We start from the raw sequence: 19791 nt of genomic DNA, 5'->3' as shown, positions 1-19791 counted from the left end.
AGATCCCGAAAAAAAAAGGCGATAGCACCGTCTCTTAAAACATACTACTACCTCCGATTCATAAAAAGTGTCGTCCACTTACAAACTTTATACTAATTTAGTGCAAAATGACGACACTTATGGATCGGAGGGAGTACATCTCTTAAAAACCGATATAATCAAAAAAAGAAAATTCAATACATGGTACCATGTTTTGTCATAAGAATATCGTACTAGTACCATCTAGTAATTATCGGTCAAAGTTGTATTTTTTTTTGTTACGATGAAATGACATAAATTGGCGACCAGTTGCCGGCCGTATATACGGTAGCGTAGCTCCCGGTGAATGGACACACATATATGCTATCATTGGCTGCTTGCTTCTGTCATGTCATCAGAGATGTTAACCGCTGGAAATCGCACACAGGATCCATCGATCTACACGTCTTTTACCAAGAAGGAATTTAACCGTACGTCGCCTTCGATCTCGACGTACGTATACATACATACGTACTCCGTACTTATTTGGACGGCCAGTATTGATCGATCTCGATGGATCCACGCGGCAAGGTCAAGAACTCAAGACTCAAAAGGCAAGCAAAGCAAAGCAATCTATCTACTACTACTGGCTGTAAACATCCATCCAACCATCGCAATTAACCAGTCCAGGCGCCAGTCTATTGGGAAAAAAAAATCAATTCAAGCCAAGATGGTGACTCTGAGGATGTAAAAAAAAAAGAGAGAAAGAAAGATGGTGACTCTGAGTCACATTTTGGCCTGATGATGGCTGGTGGTTGGTCATAATGGGCCTATCGTTTTGGAGTGACCCAGGCCTTGAAACCAAATGTTGACCCACATTTTAGCCTCTGATAAGCTCTTAATGCTGACACATATTGAGCACAGCAGCAAGATTTCACGTCCTTCAGATGATCTGACCAGAACTTGTCTTTAAGTTCCTCGGCTAAGAGGATGACACAACATGGCTGTTTTATGATGCATCAAGAAAATCACACTACTATACCCATATGTTCTGGTTCTAGACATCATAGAAGCAAGAGTACAACAAAATTGTATTCGGCCTGGTTAATGTACAGTTTGCATCAGTTATCTAAGCAATCCCGTGAGCCAAAAAAAAATTTCACAAGGGAAATTGTATGTCTCTAGATCACAGTATTGGCAGAATCATGAGAGCACGAATCGATGTTACCACGATTGGTTGCCGGGCTAGTACCAATCAAACACATCAAGGTCGGGATCAGCTTTTGCAGAAGAAACAGGCTCCCCCGCTTCCTCGACCTCTGACCCCACCTGCGTGCCCTGCCCTTTATCCGACCAATTCGGGTCATTCTCTTCCTCGCCGTCGATGATATCATCCAGCATATTCTTTAAAACAGAAAAATAAAGCGAGGTTTAATGGAATTATCACAAACATAATAAACAGTTGTCATTTATCAGAAATACCTCGTTTCCAGGGTTTACTTCATTCGATGTGTCCTCTTGTTTATGCGTACTTTTGTTGATGCCTATCGGCAAATCTTCGATGTTGAGGTTTTTTATCACTTGTTTTAAATATGAATTATCTGCGTACAGTTTTGTAAAACAGAAGCATTAATTTGAGCAAAGTCGCAAATTTAGGTCTGGACCACTCATGGAGCAACTTCTTACCTCTCGAGCGATGTAGGATAGCGTCGTGAACTTGCATTGGATGCTTTTTCTCCTCGGTTTTAAACTTTTGCCTCACCTGATCGCGGGTCTTGTCAGGGAATAGTTGTTGTATCATGGCGAAGTCACTACCAAACTGTTGAAGACCCTAGACCAGAATAAATAGATAAAAAACAATTTGAAATGTCACCAACAGATAAGGAAGCCACAAAAACATTGAAATGAATGCCTGAGTGGTTGATTTCTTAAATACCTGGTAAAATAAGTCAGTGTCAGTTTTTGACCATTTGGCTCGTGTTTGTTTGTTCATGTATGAATGATAATTAAGTTTGGTATTTTCAAACATGTGATTCTCTGTTCTCCCGTTATCATACTCTCCAAAAGGATCAAAATCATCCGTATCTCCAAACTGGGAGCTGCTTTGCATAAACAAAAGAAAACACACCAACAAAGAACACGGCAGGGAAAAAGTCAGTAACAACGTGATTGAAGTTGTATAGCTATAGCATAGCAGCCAGCCCATCAAAAAGAAAAATGCAAATCTAGATGCTGGAACCAAACAACTACAGCAACAATGCTATGTTCAAATAATCTATCTGAAAAGTTTAAGTATCCCCATAATAAAATAGAAAGTTTGCAAAATCAATCCATAGCATTATTGCCATCGGTATTTTACTACATTTACCTAAAATATCAGGATCGAAAATAAGATATGGCTAAACATTATACAGAGAAAAAAAATATGTGTACAATATTTGAAGTGAAACAAAAAAACAGACCTTTGATTAGAGTAGGATGGGCCTGACGGAATTGTTTTACTCTAGGAAGAGCCCAAAAAAAAATCATGAGCTAACAGCATAAGAACTCTTTCACACATAAAATTACCAAATGCACATCATCAAAACTCACCTTAATTCGCTCTCTCGCTTCTTGTAACAACCTGAGATGCGTCACACTTAGCTTCATGCGATCTATCTCATGATCAGGTTTTTCCAATAAAGTTCTGAATTCTAAAACAACAAAGACCAAAAATACAAGAGTTACGAGCTTATATTATGTAAAGTTGTTGGCTTAGTTATTTTGGCTCGATACCTTTTGTTCTTTTTTGACGAATTCTGTGAGCAAGCTTCTTTGCAGGCTGTTCTGCCAATGTATCTTTTGAGGCTCTCTTACGACCCCGTGGTGTTACTTCACCTTTTTCTTTCTGAAGCTTCTGCTGTTGTGATTCTTCTACAGTGGAATCCTTCGAGGTGCGCTTGGAACCCCTCAAAGGTTCTTTATTTGTATCTTTCGCCCTTGACTTTCTCCTGACCTTCAGCTTTCCTCCAGCAATGTACTCTTCGCCACTATCATTATCTTGTTCGGCTGCTAAAGGTTCGACGTAGTCTTCATCAAAATTATTATCAGTGGTGTGCTCAGACATCCCAACTTTCAGGACTTTTTTCCTGCTTCTTAGATTCATAGATAAATCTGGTTGTTTTTCAACAGCATGATCTGATGGTCCCCCCTCATGGTACTGGCTCTCCCTGTTAGTACATTCCTGATCATTTGAGTGTTGTCTTTCAGCAAGAGAATGCTGGAAAAAGAATAATGTAAGAGTAGAGACATTGCAAATTTCTCTAGTCAAAGGTGCAAATTTCAGCAAAAACTTACCTTTTGAGCTGTTTGCTCAAGCAAGTTGTTCAAACTTTCGTCCGCCCCTAAGTCATTACAATAATGGTTGATGTTGCTCCATTCGGAACTGGTATCAGCAGGAGCCACCCCGTCAGAAGCATTCGGTAGAATAAACGTTACTGATTTACCTTTGCCCTTTTTCCTTTTAACATTCGGTTGAAATTTAGCAGTTGCTTCAGCTGTAACAGAGATATATGTTTGTTCCTCGTGAGAAGATAAGTACCAGGAAAGCTGGCCAAAGCTATACAAAATAATAAAGCAGTCAACAACTCATGCGGTCTGGTCCGATCTGAATGAAAGTAATGCCAGGTAGCCCCATTAATATCACTCAGAATTTGGTGAGAAAATCTTAAACTGATAGTAGAAAACAATAAGCATGGGTTTATAATAGGATGAGAAAATTGACACAATACCACTATGTGAAACTTGTGATTCCAAAATACCACTCAAAAAACCTAGCTCTCCAAAATAGCACTACAACTCAGTTTTTCAACCCAAAATGCCACTATTGACTAACGGTCTCTAACAGCCACTAAAGGAGCCAAAATATACCCTTACCTCTTCAAACTTGAACAGCATATATGTCCAGATTCTCTCGAGATTTCAGAAAATATTTGGGCAGCACTTCAATACAAATTAGGACAGCATTTCAGTCCTAATTTGGACATCGTTTGAACAACAAAAATCAGCTGAATACAACAACATTTCAGTAGCTACAAGCAGGGTTGACATACTCAGTGACTTAGGGAAACAAGCAGCCATTACCGAGGAACCGAGGAGGACGAGAGCTGCTGCTGCTGGTCGTGGGAGGAAAACGGCTGCTGCTGGCCTCGTGGTGGTGCCTGTCGGCGAGCTCAGTGGCGGGAGGGTCGGCTTGCGGCAGTCCAGCGGCGGGGGCGAGCTGCGCGGGGTCGGGGGAGCCGATGGCGCAGCCGGCGGCGGTGTGGCGTGGGAGCGGGCGGGGCATTATGGGAGGAGCCGGCGACCGCGCTGCAGGAAGGTGTTAGGGCAGAATTTTATTTTTTTTAGGCCAACCGGAGGGTAATTTCGGTATAAGTTAAAAACTGACGATGGTTTTGACAGTTTGACTAACGGGATGTAACGGTGGTGGTATCCTGGAACCAAAAAACTGAGTTGTAGTGGTATTTGGAGAGTTACCTTTTTTGAGTGGTATTTTGGAATCATAAGTTTCACGTAGTGGTACTGTGTCAATTTTCTCTAATAGGATTAGCTTGAGTCTCATTTACTTTAAGGACTTTTTTCAAAACTCCAGAAAAACACACTAATGAGCCAATAAAGAGGTCAATGCCATTTCTTTGGACTACAAGATGCAACGTGGAAAAGAAGTTCCAGAAGTAAATAAGCACCAACCTGAGGGTTCTTCAACGATCTGTTGAGTATCATCAATGTGATGATTTATAAGCTCCTCTTGAGAGTCTAAATCAATGTTAGTATCGTCCTAAAAGCAATCAAATGACAAGCCTAAGGTATACACTATTTGAGCAGTTATTCGAAATTATAATGGATATTTTTACTGAACCTTTTGTTACCCACTAACCTGTGGTGGCCAAGAGTCTGGAACTGCAATGGCTTCTTGATCTCTAGGTTTTGGATGTATATCACTGGTGAGGACTTCATCAGGGCTGTCAATTCTTGCATCTTGAGATACCACATCTAAAGTAAAAATATTGGCCTTTATATTAGCTTCAGTAGAATTATCACTGCTACAAAGTACCAACAACCCTGAGTGAAGACCTACCTCGCGATTCAGAGACTATTTTTGCAACCGTTTCCTCTTGAACAGGTTCCTCAAGGATGCTCTCCTGGTCAGCTAAATTGTCAACTACACTATTACTGGTTCCCAAAGATGTTTGAGAATCTGAGGTATGTACAGGTTCTTGATCTGTACGAGCTTGATTAGTATCTTTACTTTGTGAGGCCACGTCTATAGTGGAAGCTACCGCCTTTTGGTCCACCTTCCGTGACTTGGATGCTGCCTTGCTGAGTTTCAGCTGATTCTTTGGCTTGAACTTTGCAACCCTTTCCTGTTCAGCATTTGAGTCACACAGACCTTCAAAATCAGCCAAATCATCAATTGTCTTGCCACCTAAATGGGAGGATGATGCTTGGCTATCTGAAACCACCAAGTTTCCTTGGTGCGTATGCACTTCAGACAGATCGTGACTGCGGTCTTCACTTGGAGAAACTCTACCTACAGCAGAGACTGTCGACACATCATCAGAAAGTGTGCCAAAACCACCCTCGGAAGCTGCTGCTGCAGCACCAGTAATTTCGCTGGCAGGGAGGGTCGACGGCGTTATTTCTTGAGACAAATTATCCTGGTTTGATGCCTCGACCTTCTCATCGGGTTTTTCCACACGAGGATTGGGCAATTGAGATCTGGATGCCATGGATGGCTTTCGGGACTTGGCCCGAGGCTTGGGACGAAACTTTGCAGCGGCTTGCACATCTTCTTCCAGGGCATCCGCGATGTTGGCCAAGTCAGCCTCGTCATCAATCATGTCCAAGCACCGCTACGGTTTCCAAGAAAACTATTTAGACCTGCGAGAAACCACCGAAGATAAACATCGCAGCTTCAAAAGGCAGCAGCAATGCATCACCTATGATAAAATAGAGAAGTGACGAATCACGATTTCACGAATCTGAGCGAAAATCAGGTAACTGCTGGGACACCATCTAATCTAATTTGGCCACGGCACGATATTGCAATGAAAATTTGAACACCCGTTTGGCCTTCTGCAGTCTTAATTTTCCAAACCAGCAACCGAGATGCTACGATTTAGGTGATTGGTGACCTTTGTTTGCCTTACGTACAATGGCGGAGGACCCAGTAGGCCGCCCTACCTTGATTTTTGCCTCAGTTACGAATTGGGGAAGATTATGAAACCGGGATCTAAAGGGCGGAATCCGTTCGTGGGGTGAAGGGAGGGGAAACGGTCGGGAGCGAGAGAATCGAAGGGGAGATTAACCTGCGGTGGAGGCGCTCGAGCAAGGAGGAAGACGAGCTAGGGGGCTCGGGCACACGGCAGCGTGATGAGTGGCGGCGCTCGCGCCAGGAGGAAGAAGATCCGCGGAGCGAGGGGGCTGGGTCGCTCGTACAGGTGGCTATCGGGCCGGGCTTTTCTGAAAAGCCCGGAAGCCCGGCGGACTTGCCCGTTTGTGCCTAGACTGAGCCTCACCCCAGGCCCGTCGGGCTGGCATGGCACGGCCCGATTAACTTCTTTTTTTTTAATCTAAATGCTGCACTCATCTCGTGGGAGTAAAAATACGGGGGCTAGCAGGTTCAGACCCGATACCTCCCCTGCAAGCGCTGAGTAAGGGCTGACTAACGAGCACGCTCGGTTCGTTAAGAGCGCGGTACGTTAAGATCATTATCGTTAACGATTTGAGACCATTGTTCGGCTCGGTTCGTTAAGAGCTCGCGAGCGCTCGTTAAGCTCGTTAAAAACTCGTTAAGATAATAGATGTCATTGATCTAAATTTTTGGGCATTACCTATTCGTTTGGGATAAATTTTGGTAGCAGACAAAATATATCAAAAGTTAAACAAGGCTATAAAGATTGGAAATATAACACAACAAAAGAGAAATAACAACTCAATTCCAACAGCAAAATAAGTTTCAGTAACCACTCGCAAGTGATGTACGAGACGAGCTCGCTAACGAGCTTAACGAGCGCTCGCCGAGCTCGCTCGTTCAGATCGTTAAGCTTAACGATCTCAAAAGAAAGTCATGTTTGGTTCTTTAGTTAATGAATCGAATTAGCGAGCATTTAATAACTTTATCGAACTTCGATCTTTTTGTCCAAGCCCGGCGCTGACCACATTCGCACTTGTGCCAGAATACACACCAGCCCACCTTTTGACCCAATTTCTCGCTGGCACGGACAAAAAAAGGCTATTGGGCTGCCTGGGCTGGTGGTCGGTGCCCAAGGGCTTTCCCGAGGCCCGCGGGGCCTTAACGGGCCCGGGCCGGCTCGACCGGGCTTGGTGCCGCTCCAGTGCCTGGAGGTTGCATTTTCGGGCCTGCCCGGCGGGCTTCACCGGGCCGCGCTCGGGCCATGGGCAAACTACCCAAGGAGCAAATGAAAGTAACATGATTACTCGTAATGTTTAAGACGAAGGAAGGACAAGCTTGTGTTGGATGACGTAACCATTGCATCAAGTTACTTCTATTCGGATTAATTTTAAGACAAATTATTAAATCGTTGCTAGATGTACATTTGTTTGGTCCTTTAGATTTTCCATTTGCGTCTTTATATAAAATAAATCTGCAAATTTTCAACTAATTTAACTCTGAGGCAGCGATGGCGATGACTTGCCAAGCTATGCATTTGGATGGGGTCTGAGAAAGACGTCGTAGGAGGCAGTGACGACGGGTCAATTGTCCCCTACATCGGCAGCCAGTCTTCAACGCCCGTGTGAGGTGGTGTGTGTGGCGTTCCAACGTGACTTTGCGCAATCGACGACAATATAGCCCGCAAAGACGGGTTCTTCGGGAGACGCAACTTCTGCACTCTTAGTTATTTTGGCTATCTACTGTTGATGTCCACGTGGTGTATTATTGTTTTATGAGTTCTGATTTTGACAGACTCACAAACTATGTTTCAGATCGTGTAGCTATTTTTCATAAGATAGCATATCTCTCGAACTATGGAGAAAGGGTGTTGTTTATTAGCAAAAAATCTACTTGATATTTTTAAGTCAGTATGTATGAAAATATCTTTGTAATCAAAATATAACTATAGTTTTACTCTTATACAGATTTGAGTTGTTAATCTCTGCTCACCCCACCGAAGAACTGCTTTTACAAATCATAATAATTGCCGTATATTTTATGTATAGATATTTGTATTATGATCTTTCGATTATGGTTGATTTGGCATATAATATGATGAAAATTAATAATTAAAATAAATATCACTATATGATATATCATAAGATGTAACAATAAAAAAATGTCTCCTAAAAAGTCTGAAAACAAATTTATTGAAATATATTTTGCAAACTTAGAAAAATATTTATTACACGTAAGTATCATTACACGTCCCTACCTCAAAATTTGTATGTCCTCCGCCAATGCTTATGTAAGTATCATTACACGTTCCTCTAAAAAAATTGGAGGGAGAGTCAGAGAGGGAGAGAGGGGGAGAGCACGGGCTCACCTTGGCTCGTGGTGTCGTCGGGGAAGGAGCAGGTGGGGGGCGACGGGGCACGAGGACTCGACGCCGGGCGGGGAAGGGGGGAAACCGGTGCACGGGAGGACCACTGCCAGGGGCAGAAGCTGGATTCCGCGGGGGAGGGATGGACGTGGAGCAGAAAGAGGGGCGGCAACCGCGAGCTCGGTGGTGGCCGTGTGGGGTTCGGAGATAAAACCTAGCGATTTACTTCCTTTTTTTTTCGGGACGGTGAGGGAGTTTTCGGGTGGTGGCCGCTTGGGGTAAATCGCGGAGTAAAACATTTGAACTAGAAGCAAGGCCCATTTTGAGTGAAATTTTAAATACCCGTCGAATTTGCAAGTATTCGAGCATTTTCACGAGAGCTGGCCTATTTTGCTTGAGAGCTGTCATTTTTGTTTACCAAATGTGTTCGGGAATTTTGCTCTGGTGGCTCTAGCTTCATCCACCTGCGAACCTCTTGGACCCCACTACGCCTACCTCAAGAGAGCTCCGATTGAAAGCATGGGAAGTGCCTGAGAGTTTTTTTTTGCAAACTAAATCAAGTTTTCTTGTGTGAAGTGGAGGATAACATGATGTGAACTCATGCTAATTGATAAGATTTTCAACAATGTATACCAATTTGATGCTAGAATTGCAACATAACGTGTTATGGATTGTCATTTTGTTCATCATGTAGTGTGGATGATGAAACATTCCTCAGCTTCAGCTGCGGTATACCAGTTGATAACTTAATATTGTTTCCAATCCTTCACTTCCCGCGAATAATGCTACTCAAAAGAAAAGAAAAAAAGGCTTAAATTGCAACATGCATGATGTTGTGCTTTTAGAATTAAATTTGAATGAATTGTAGATTTCAAATATTTAGATTTGTACCCAAGGGGTAGCCCGGGACATCTGAGCTCTCAATCTTTTCGGGATCTCAAAACAAAACGTGTGGTTAGATAGCTCAAGCAAACAGTTAATTTAAAAGAAAAAAAACAGTTTTTCTTTTCCTTTTGTTTGTGCCATGAATATTGACGTTAGAACTGCAATGACATGGAAGATACAATCTGCTTATTTAGATGATATATGCACAAGAGACGTGGAACAGAAACAAAATAGGTATAGACAAACAATGTTCAGGTAAGCCAGGGGAGAAGAGCACACAATTTCTCCTAAAACCAATAAGTGGGGAAATTAAAACAAGTACACACGTACGGCGCAAACGGGCAAATGATGAAGGGACCAGTACATTGAGGAGGATGGATGAACTCAAACACATGCAAGGATTTACCAATTAACAGCCAACCTGATAATACCAGAGTGATAGAGGTCAACACCATGCTTCCATCTTTAAAATACCAGCTTACAAGTTACAGCAACCTGTCTTCAGACTACATGCAAAATACCACCACCACTACCACAAAGGTAATTTACAGGCAAACTGCAGCCAAGTCAGCGGAGAGCCCTTTCAATTTCACAGCCCTACAGCTACAGGTAATCATCAGTACGGCACCATCAAAAGGAACACCAGATACAACAGCTACAACAAAGCTCTTTCAGTAGATATCTCAGGTGAAGATATGTCCTGAGAAAGCTGGAACATCAGCTGCCTGGCTTGTTCTGTGGTCTAAGTACAGGATTCTCTAGTTATCCGTGCTCCTTCCAAATGTTACCAACAAATATATCTTGTCGAACATATGGACAGTGGAGCTAAACCAAAACAGGCCGCCACAGAAATCATCGGGCGGACAGGCGACGATGACAGCAAAATCTAGAGGAAGCGGGTGGTGCCGCCTATGGCATGGTTGACATGGGCTCAGCTGGTTGTGTTTCGTGCTTCCCCATTTCTGCAAGCTTTCTTTTTTCCTTCTGGGAGACACCGCGTGAGCTGGGTTTTTTCTGTGCTCTTCCATTTCCGAGATCATTATTGCTGGTAAAGAAAATAACGATATCATTATTTATGGCAAAACCCAAACGTTTTTTAAGCAAACACACAATCACATATGCATATGTTACTAGAGAGTTGCATAAATCAAACTTAACCTACCTAGACATAGATGAAATGAAATCTCGCCAAATCATGACATGCAGCATATTATAAAGCAAATTCTCAAGTATCCAGCCTGGATCAGCAAAGGAGCTGCTAGAATGCTTTGAGAATATATTCTAACAGCATCAAGCACCACAGTTCTGCAGAATAATGAACAGGCAATTGGAGTTCCCTTTAATTCATTTTCAAAAAAGACTGTTAGCAGTACACACTGACGTAGCATTACTTATCTGCTGAGACTTCAGATAGAGATTTCATGTATAGCATATTGCATTGCGTAAAGGATACACACAATCACTAATACAACATCACTTGACAATTATTACCACTTATGCAGCATAAATTTTGTACCTAAAAAAAGTAGGTATGCAAATAAACCAAACCAACATTGCTAAGTTTAACAAAACAGTATTGAGATTATAAACGTTAAGTAAAAAAAAGTTTGCCCGAATCAGATATAATAGGGGGTTAATACATGGCCTCTGAACATAAGCAAACTGGAGCGAGTACCCATTAGCACAATTAAGATAGGAAGATAATCACAAAGCAGTAGCAGGTTGAGACGATTCAGAGAGTTGTTGGCACTGACCTTTCATTGCCATTAGTTTTTGTTACATCCCGAATTGTTTCTTTCAGTGCATAAAGAGCCATCTTCTTAACCTGGCAATTCAGATTCATAGATTCACACCGAATTAGAAAAGAATGTCAAAAGAGAAATGTAGCAGTTCTGGAGCTATCACAAGCGACATGGTACGAACAAGAATAATCTAATATGCAATCACAATAAGCAATTGCATAAACAAATAGTGGGAGGATATTTATATACATAAAACAGGAGTCTAAAAAGAATATTAGTATACCTCTAGCTTGTCTTCATTCACCCTATGTCCTTTTGGAAGCAAACAGAATTCTTCGTCAGCCTGATGCACTCATTTACATTTTCCGGAGAAACAAAGTCAAGTGCAACCTTTATACATGACTGCCCAATAGTAAAAGAAGAGGTTCATAAAAAGAGAAATGGCACCGATGATAGCAATGAGTTTAAACCATGAGACAGGACTAAAGGAATGGAAATGGACAGCTGATTTAGTGTCTGTCACATGATACCTTCAAATTTCTAACTTGGTGGGGGCATCCTGCAGGGATAAAGACCGCATCACCAAGCTTCTGTTCAAATGTCCAGGGCTCAATTCCTGCATATGCAGTGGATAAAAACCAGCAAATAAATCACCGAGAAAAGATGCATATTCCAAAAGACATCAATATTTTTAACTGACCATATTCTTCTTTAAGCTTTCTCTTGTGCTCATTTGTTAGATAAAAGCATTGATCATGAATAGGATGAGCAACCTGCCAAGATATGAGAGTTATGGAACATAAGAATAAGATGTCATATTGCATTCCATAGTCAGATAGTAAATAGAGCTAATCACCTGCTTCACTGGTTCATAATTGTAATGCTTAAACTCATCCGAATGCTTCATTAGATAATCATGTAGTTTGCTGACATCTTCTCATCGAAATATATCCCACAATGCACCACCCTCTGGCTGGTTTTCCTCTATGAATGGGTCATCATCTTTTGTCTCTAGAGTTATGTCAATTTCAGGCACCTCACCCCCCGTACTTGTTTCATTTAATTCCTCTGTTGAGCGTAGCTTGCGTCGCTTGCGGCGTGTTTCAGCTTCATCTGCTACCTCACTTTCTGTGCTTGTTTCATTTAATTCCTTCATTGAGTGTCGCTTGCGGCGTGTTCGAGGACCAGTAGGTTCAGATGTTCCTTCTACATCATTAGGAGGTTCACTTTTATAGTCACTGCTGGATCCATTACCAACCTTCTCGATTCCATTCATATCACAGAATTTTTTTTCTGCTTTCTCCTTCTCGATTCCATTCATATCCATAGGATCTGTATTACCTTGAATGGATGATTGGCCATTCACAGTCAAGTTTCCTTCAGCTTCATCAGCTACTACGTCACCTTCCTGCTCCTGTAAAACATCTGGCACTGGCTGTGTAATGCTTGAGCCATGTCCAAATCCTTCAGGTATTGCCACCTTGGTTGATTTGCTGAGAGGCATCGACATGTCGCAATCAGGATCTGTTCATGAAGCTTGGAGATTTCCACTGCCTTTATGCATGGTCAGGCTCTCTTTCTTTTTCTGAACTGCTGTAATCCTTTGTGTTTTGAGCTTTATTTCATCAGTATGTGTAAGGATATTGACCTGTTTGTACAATAGGAAAAACAGAGTAATTTGTAAAATTGAACAAAGAAAGCAGAAGGTTATACAAAGACTTAAAATCAGGGGTATAGTGCAACAATGCAACTGAGTGAAGAATGTGGCAAATACACCTTCACAATTTTGATTAATGGTTTCTCAGTTTTTCCAACAGAAGTGCTTACTATGGATAAATGGTCAACAATAACCAGTCGAACATTGTGAGCTACTATGGCTAGCATAAAAATAGAAATCAAGGGATGCAGCGTAGATTGAACAACAAGAGCAATCTCAAGCGCACAAACAGTTACTCCCTCCTTCCCAATTTACAAGTCATTTTAGTTTTTTTTTCTATTTTCCCCACAAAAGAGTCAGATCAGGAATAATCAAGGCCCACCTGCCCCTAGCGCTAGTTAAGACTGTCGCTAACAGTATTAAGGCCCTAAACATAAGGCTCTCAATTGCATGCATGGGCATGCATCGGCCCAGCACCACACATGCACGGCCGCCCACACGTTTGCATGCAAAATTGAATGCAGCCAGCACCCACGCAATCTGCCTTCCACGAGAAAAAACAAACGCTAAAGCTACCAAACGAGACCTCTTTGGTATTCAGGAGAAAACTAAAACTAAACCTACTAAAGCTTCTATAGGCAATCAATATCATCATGCAGTATCTAACTCAACAGACTGTGGTGGTGGGCACACGAGGTTGACTTTCAAGTCTCATTTCTACCTTAACTTCAAGGTACAGGTGTGGAAATACTATGCAAGGAAAGTTAATCATGTCAATTTCAGGTTCAAAATGAACAAGGTGTTGATCAAATAAATTTGCATATATGGACTGCAGGAAGCATAAGAATCTCCAGTTATTTACCGCATCAGACATGTCACAATGAAGCTTCGTAACAGAATCACCAATTCCCAGTTCTTGGGACACACCATAAGCAATATAAGTCTTTGGACCAAGGTCTGGCTTTATAACCTCTTTTGGAAGCTTCACTGCCAGATTAAGTGGGCCAGATGTATGATCTGTATATACACGAAATGGCAACGCAGACATGAATTCAGCACCATGCCGTGGCAGTCGCTCCTCGAATGAGCTATGTTGTGGCCAATCTTTAAGTTTAAGTAACAAGGGCAAATTCTGTGGACCAATAGCTCCACGGGAATACCCTTCAAAAAACTTGTGAATGTTTACGTCAACCTGCATAGGGGTTAGATGAAATCAGCAGTAGTCTTGCGAATCATTCATTTCAGAATAAAAATGATCCTTTGGTAAGAGCAACATAGGAAATTGATTTCAGTAGAGGTAACCACAGAGCCCCCTACGTAACCCAGGTATTGACTTGGGGGGAACACTAATCCTGTAGTACATGAGAATACTGTTTTGGTGTCAAAGCACCCAAAAAAATTGCATATTCATTGAAACTCAGGCGATGTGAATACCTAAGTTGAAACAACTAACAAGAACAAGAATTGAGCAAAATATTCAAATATAATACATTTATGCTGTTATATAGACATGGCAAAAGGAAACAAGCCACATTCAAGAAAATCACGAGAGAAACAGAAGCACCTATTTAATGATTGTGGAAGATACTTATCTACTTTTTTTAAAGATACTCTGCATCTCAGGGTCTTATGAATTTAGAAGATCTATGCACCTAGTCATCCTCCACCACGGTTTTGTCACTCATAGCTTATAGAAACGCTATTAGAAAATCAATAACCATCATGATGTCAGTTACCTCAAACCAAGTCAGGCATTCAAGAGCTGTAACTGCCAGCCGCTCATACTCGTCCTTGTCTTTCTTTTCTCGTAAGGCCCGCCACATTACCATTGGTTCCCAACTCAACCCAGAAGTTAACTCAAGCACATTGCGAACAATAACAGGCTGACCCTTCAACCAGTGCTCCTGAAAATGATCCAAGTCTCCATTTTGAACATCTCTAGCAGTTGGGCAATACATGTAGTTATCACTGGAGTTCTCTCTATAGGCCAATTTCCGCGACATTCCATTGATCATCTCACCAGAGTCAGCAAAACAAGAACATTTTGAACTTCCCACCTCCAGCACTGTTTCCTTGTTGACCACTGAGTCGGCTTTCTCCAGTAAGTCAGGAATAAGATTCTCCTCCAACAAGCACTTAAGTTCAAGCACAGAATCTCCACAACCACCAAATGCATTTGGCGGGCATTGTATGCTTCCATTGCTATCTAATCTCCATTGTTTCAAACTAGGAGCACTGGCCTCAACAGGCACTGTATTATCACTCAGCATGCAACTTTGCCCATAAGAAGACCTTTCACTTACAACAATATCATGATCACTACCTTTTTGCAAATCCTTCTTGCCTTCTACCACAGGTTTCCTAAGGACCATGTCACTTGCAGTACCACACCCAGAAGTAAGACCTTGACGAACCTCCTGGCAGCAACTGAGGCAGAGATCATAGGAGCATTTACTGCAGCTTCTGTGAAAATCAACAATAGATGTCCTGCAGTTGTCGCTGTTCAAGAAAACTATGAATTAGACACAAAGGAACAGATAATTAGCACACGTCATAAGCAAAGCAAGACTAACCAGTATATGCGCTCATCTTTATCAACATTAGCTTGAGGAACCCTCACGCCGCACGTGTCAATGCCTGTCATAGAAGAAAAATTAGGAATATCAGATGCAATAGAGTGCTACTCCATTCCTAAATGGATCACAGGAGATCCTGCAGTGTGTGCAGTCAAAAAAAATTTGAAAAAATGGACAACAAAAATGCACAAAACTATGTTGATTTACCACACAAAAAGATAGTAGTATAATTTTTACAAAATTTAGTACATGTTTAATAGAAGAGAGGAAGTAATGCTCAATGGTTTGCATCAGAGACTGAGCTAACATCTGAAAGCACAATCTTCTTGCGATAGATATTCAAAAGGTAGCAAATCAGCAACCCGATAATAATACCTCTAAGTGTGGCTTCAACACTTTTCTCCAGCATCTGCTCGCGGTGAAAGTCTTTCAGCCAAGGGAGTAAAAAATGTGCAGGAGAGAGAATTTAGTTGTATCTTTGTTAGGGATCCAATTGTCAACCTGTGGAACAAATTTAGGGGGAAGGGGGTTAGACCATGAGAAAATTAACATAGAATTTAATTGTGTGCTCTTATTCTTAGTGGCTAACAATTTCTGATCTTAATGAATGAGCAGAACTCCTGACAGCTCATCACACACACCAAAAAAACAGTTTTGATTATACACCGGACTATAGTGAAAACATGATTTTAGAGCAATAACAATGTATGTTACTTGCCCCTTCATGTTGCTTCAGGTATTGTGCAAGTCTATAAAGGCAGAGGAGTATGAAACACCCTGCAGCTAGGAAACAAATTAGCAATGAAGCCCAAAAGATAAGGCATACCTTCTCTATTATGTTTCTCCGCAGACAAGTCTTGCAGTTGCAATTATTGCGACAAAATGGACAATTATTCACAAAGTTATCTTCTGTTAATTGAGGATACCTGTTCAGGACGCAAGGGAGTGACCATTTTGATAACAAACACATCAATGTAAAATGATATAAGGGATGGTGACTGAAAGGGGAGTACTACAAAATAAGAGATCACACAAACAAAAGAGCTATCACTGTACATAAACAGGCAGGCAAATGTAACCAAATCATGTGATCAACATAAATGTTTTTAGAAGGGCACCAACCAGCGAGTCATGCATGGCACACAGTATCTCCTCCTAGATTTTTTCTGTTTGCACCCTAGACAACGTACAACTCTTCCTTTGTCCTTCCTCTGGCATTGATGACACATGGTTGAAGTTCCATCCATCCTTTTTGTATTCTGCAAATTCCAGCAACAGACGAACTATATAATGCAGTCAAATATTGGGGGTAAAGGCTACAATTCAAGCAGGTACTCTGAAATGTAAGGCTTGAAGCGTATATATTGCCCGTTCTGCTTCGATTGTACATATATAGGAAGTGAATAAAAGTGTGGAATACGCATCTCCCAGTTATAGGAAGAACGCACAAACAACCCAACATTTTCTTATGAATAAAGCATACATAAGCACATATAGTCCTGACCATTCATCCACCACTCCTGAATTCTGATAACTGAAGAGATGGTAGCATCAGCAAGACAGGTAAGAACTTTCACCTTAGGCTTGGGATTAGGCACAGGCACATCTATCACCGGAGCGCTGCGCCTCGTCCTAAGTTGCCTGGTCATAATCTCAAGAGAAGAGGGGTCAGCAAGAGGATCCCCCCTGCGCTTTCTTGTGGGTTTTGAGGCCTCAGTTCTCTCATCTGCGCCATTCTCCTGGAATGCAAAACGCAGCACAAGGGTGAAAAGCCTTGACGATTGTCGTTTTCAAAAACAAACTGCATGCAAGAAAATACGGACCTCAGAAGAAGCCTGTGGCATCTCTTCGGTGCCCTTGTTCTCACCGTGCTCCTGCAACCCACGACCAACAACGATTAAGCATTTTCAGAAATCTCAGCGCAGACTCTTTCAGAAGGAAAAGAAGTTCATGTAAGCAAAAACAGGCAGGGAAATAGTAATACTGACCTCGGAAGAAGCCTGCGGTATCTCCTCTTCCTTGTTCTCATCATTCTCCTGCAACCACAACAAAACAATGACTAAGCATTTTCAGAAGAAGAAAAACAGTGCAAGGTGTTTCAGAACGAGAAGAAAAGTTCGTGGGGACTACTGAGTACTGACCACCACACCAGAAGCCTGCGGTATCTCCTCCCCGAACTCCTTCTCACCGTTCTCCTGCCGCCACAACCAACAACCATTAAAGCATTTCAGATAAATCATAGCAAGCTGGTCTGAAAGAAGAAAAATTGCTTTGAGAAACAGGGGAATTCACTTAACATTTGTTCAAAATTCGGATTACTTCCCAATAGCAAGTTGTTAAAAACAAATTGAGCGTCCCCCAATCCACCGAACCCTAGCGGGGAGGCTGGCCTGGCCGCCCGAGAAATTCCACAGCCACAGAACCTCCGGAACCCCTAAAACCAAAGCAATCGCTCGATTCCGAATAACGCCGAAGCAAAAGGAGCACGGCGTTTGGAAATTCGACCTCAGAACCACGAAGATATCCCCCATTACTGCCTCTCCAACTCACTGCCAAAAACAAGCGAACACCTCACGCTCACACAACCAGCAAAGCGAACACGGGAAGCAGCAACCGGGAAATTCGCTCGATTACGAGTAGCACCGAGGAACAAAATCACCCGGCATAGCTCCCTTCGTTCCCGTGGCGACTTGAGAGGCTTTGGGGGGAGCTCGCCTCAAAGGGGAGGGGAGACGACCTAATTAGCGAATTAGCTGCTCACCTCGGCGTCGGCGGCCGGGTCCTTGGGCCGCCTTCCCCTCCCACTCTTCGGCTGCATCCCGGCGGCGGCGGCTGGCCGGAATCGGAAGAGGATTCGCCGGAGAAGAGAACAGAAGTCGGTTTGCCCGAGGGTCGGTTCCTCTGGTCTGGACTCAATGAACAGAGGTGTCCGGTTCTTTATACCGCGGCACGGGGCCCACGCGTCAGTGAGCGGCCCCTGGGATCCCGTGGGCGATCGGGGCTCAAGCGGTAAGTCGTGCTGGAGGGACCCGCGCTGTCAGCGAATCGGACGGGGCGCAATGTTCACCGCGGAAGGTAATAATGGAGAGGTAAATATTTGCGGCTGCTTCCCGTTTCGCGGGAACGCGTTTGAAAATTTTTGGAGATCGATCGATGGAAAAGAATCGAAAATTACCCCGCCGGCCCTCACGCGGTAAAAAAAACAACCCTAGGGCCTGAGATTTGTTTTGAATGGAATTGTGCCTGATTTTATCATTCCCCTAAACAAAACACTCTCGTGCATTTTTCATTTTGCGATCAAGAACATCTCTTGTGTTAATTTTTGTACTCCCTTGGATACATAATAAGGTGTCTCATATTTTGTACTAACTTAGTACAATTGTACTAAATCTGCGACAGTTATTATGAATGGGAAGGAGTATCTTTTAGTTTAGTTTATGACCTTTAGTTTAGCGAAGATCTTTGTGGTTGGTTTTTGCTTTAGTGTATTCGGCTTTTCAACTTTGTTTATTGAGTTATAGATTGGATGTTTGTAGAAAACAAGGTTGACAAACCCTATCCCCATTACCCACCAAATTTTTAAATTTTCCTGATACGGCCTAAAAGAAACATGGCAAATCAGAGGAGATCTCGCACGCCAAAAGGCACGATGAACTCACCTCCACCAACAAGTGGTCGGATAGGGCGGATGGGCAGGCAGAAGAAGGCCAGCGCGAGCTTGCGGACAGCTTGATGAACTCATGGCCCTAGGAACTTTCGTCATTCGAACAGACAATTGTGGTGAGAGCTCGGGGGAGGAGAGCGGTGAACGAGAGATGGAGGCGGATCGGGAGTGAGAGATTGCCAAGGGTGGTAAACCTGGCTCAGTATTTATGCAGATTGACTTGTATTGCGGGTGTCCCTTTGTGGACAAGCCGAACTCATATCGAAAAAATGGTCGATCCGCACAATTTTTGGATCCGAGCCAAATGCCAGGTTATACGTGACTCATGCTACCAAAGAGGCATGTGCGTGCACCTCGGGTGCGGGCCAAAGCTAATATAGGAAATTCAGTTGAGTTTCAACCCCAGTTTGAACTACGCCTGATTTTTTGGAAGAAGATAACTATTTTTATACACATACAACAAGAATTCTTCCTTCTTTTAAGAATATTAGCAAACCTCTCGCCTATCTTCATTCACACTATGTTTTTTTGGAAGTGGACAGAGTTCTTCCATGAGCCGGATGCACTCATGTACATTTTTCGGAGAAACAAAGTCAAGTGCAACCTTTGAAGAGCTTCATAAAAAAAGAGTAAATTTCACAGAACCACGGTTATTGGGGCAGCCTTCTCACGGAGCCACAGATTTCGGTAATCTGCTCGCAAAACCACAATTCTTCGAGCAAATTGTCTCACTTTACCCAAATATGATGTTTAGGCATGTTTGACAGTTTTC

At 42.5% G+C, this 19791-nt stretch overlaps 1 protein-coding gene and 1 pseudogene across 3 annotated transcripts; both read right to left on the bottom strand.

Annotated features, from left to right (window-relative positions):
* Positions 1-926: 926 nt before the first annotated feature.
* On the bottom strand, positions 927-6442 carry LOC104581510. 3 transcript variants are annotated; one of them, XM_010229172.3, is made up of 13 exons: positions 6306-6442; positions 5075-5877; positions 4874-4989; positions 4687-4774; positions 4081-4305; positions 3295-3494; positions 2734-3181; positions 2551-2651; positions 2421-2461; positions 1895-2057; positions 1645-1789; positions 1441-1559; positions 927-1362 (listed from the first exon to the last, which is right to left on the bottom strand). In XM_010229172.3, exons 2-13 carry the CDS (start codon positions 5835-5837, stop codon positions 1204-1206), a joined length of 2568 nt encoding a protein of 855 aa, XP_010227474.1. In that variant the 5' UTR covers positions 5838-5877; positions 6306-6442; the 3' UTR covers positions 927-1203. The 3 variants fall into 3 exon arrangements, with proteins under 3 accessions (XP_010227474.1, XP_010227473.1, XP_010227475.1); XM_010229171.3 differs by having other exon boundaries at positions 966-1362; positions 2734-3217; XM_010229173.3 differs by lacking the exon at positions 4081-4305 and having other exon boundaries at positions 966-1362; positions 2734-3217.
* Positions 6443-9761: 3319 nt separating this feature from the next.
* On the bottom strand, positions 9762-18258 carry LOC100837742 (annotated as a pseudogene).
* Positions 18259-19791: the final 1533 nt, after the last annotated feature.

This window comes from Brachypodium distachyon, chromosome 1, assembly GCF_000005505.3.
Source record: "Brachypodium distachyon strain Bd21 chromosome 1, Brachypodium_distachyon_v3.0, whole genome shotgun sequence".
Classification (NCBI taxonomy): Eukaryota; Viridiplantae; Streptophyta; class Magnoliopsida; order Poales; family Poaceae; genus Brachypodium; species Brachypodium distachyon.
This window is presented reverse-complemented; position numbering and strand designations above follow the sequence as displayed.

What these genes read in the sequence shown, in the direction of transcription:
- LOC104581510 (XM_010229171.3), bottom strand. Translation starts at nt 5,837, where the DNA reads ATGATTGATGACGAGGCTGACTTGGCCAACATCGCGGATGCCCTGGAA. An exon ending in TCGTCAAAAAAGAACAAAAG is followed by an intron (nt 2,652 to 2,733) that starts GTATCGAGCCAA and finishes TTGTTGTTTTAG; the next exon opens with AATTCAGAACTTTATTGGAA. An exon ending in AAGCGAGAGAGCGAATTAAG is followed by an intron (nt 2,462 to 2,550) that starts GTGAGTTTTGAT and finishes GGCTCTTCCTAG; the next exon opens with AGTAAAACAATTCCGTCAGG.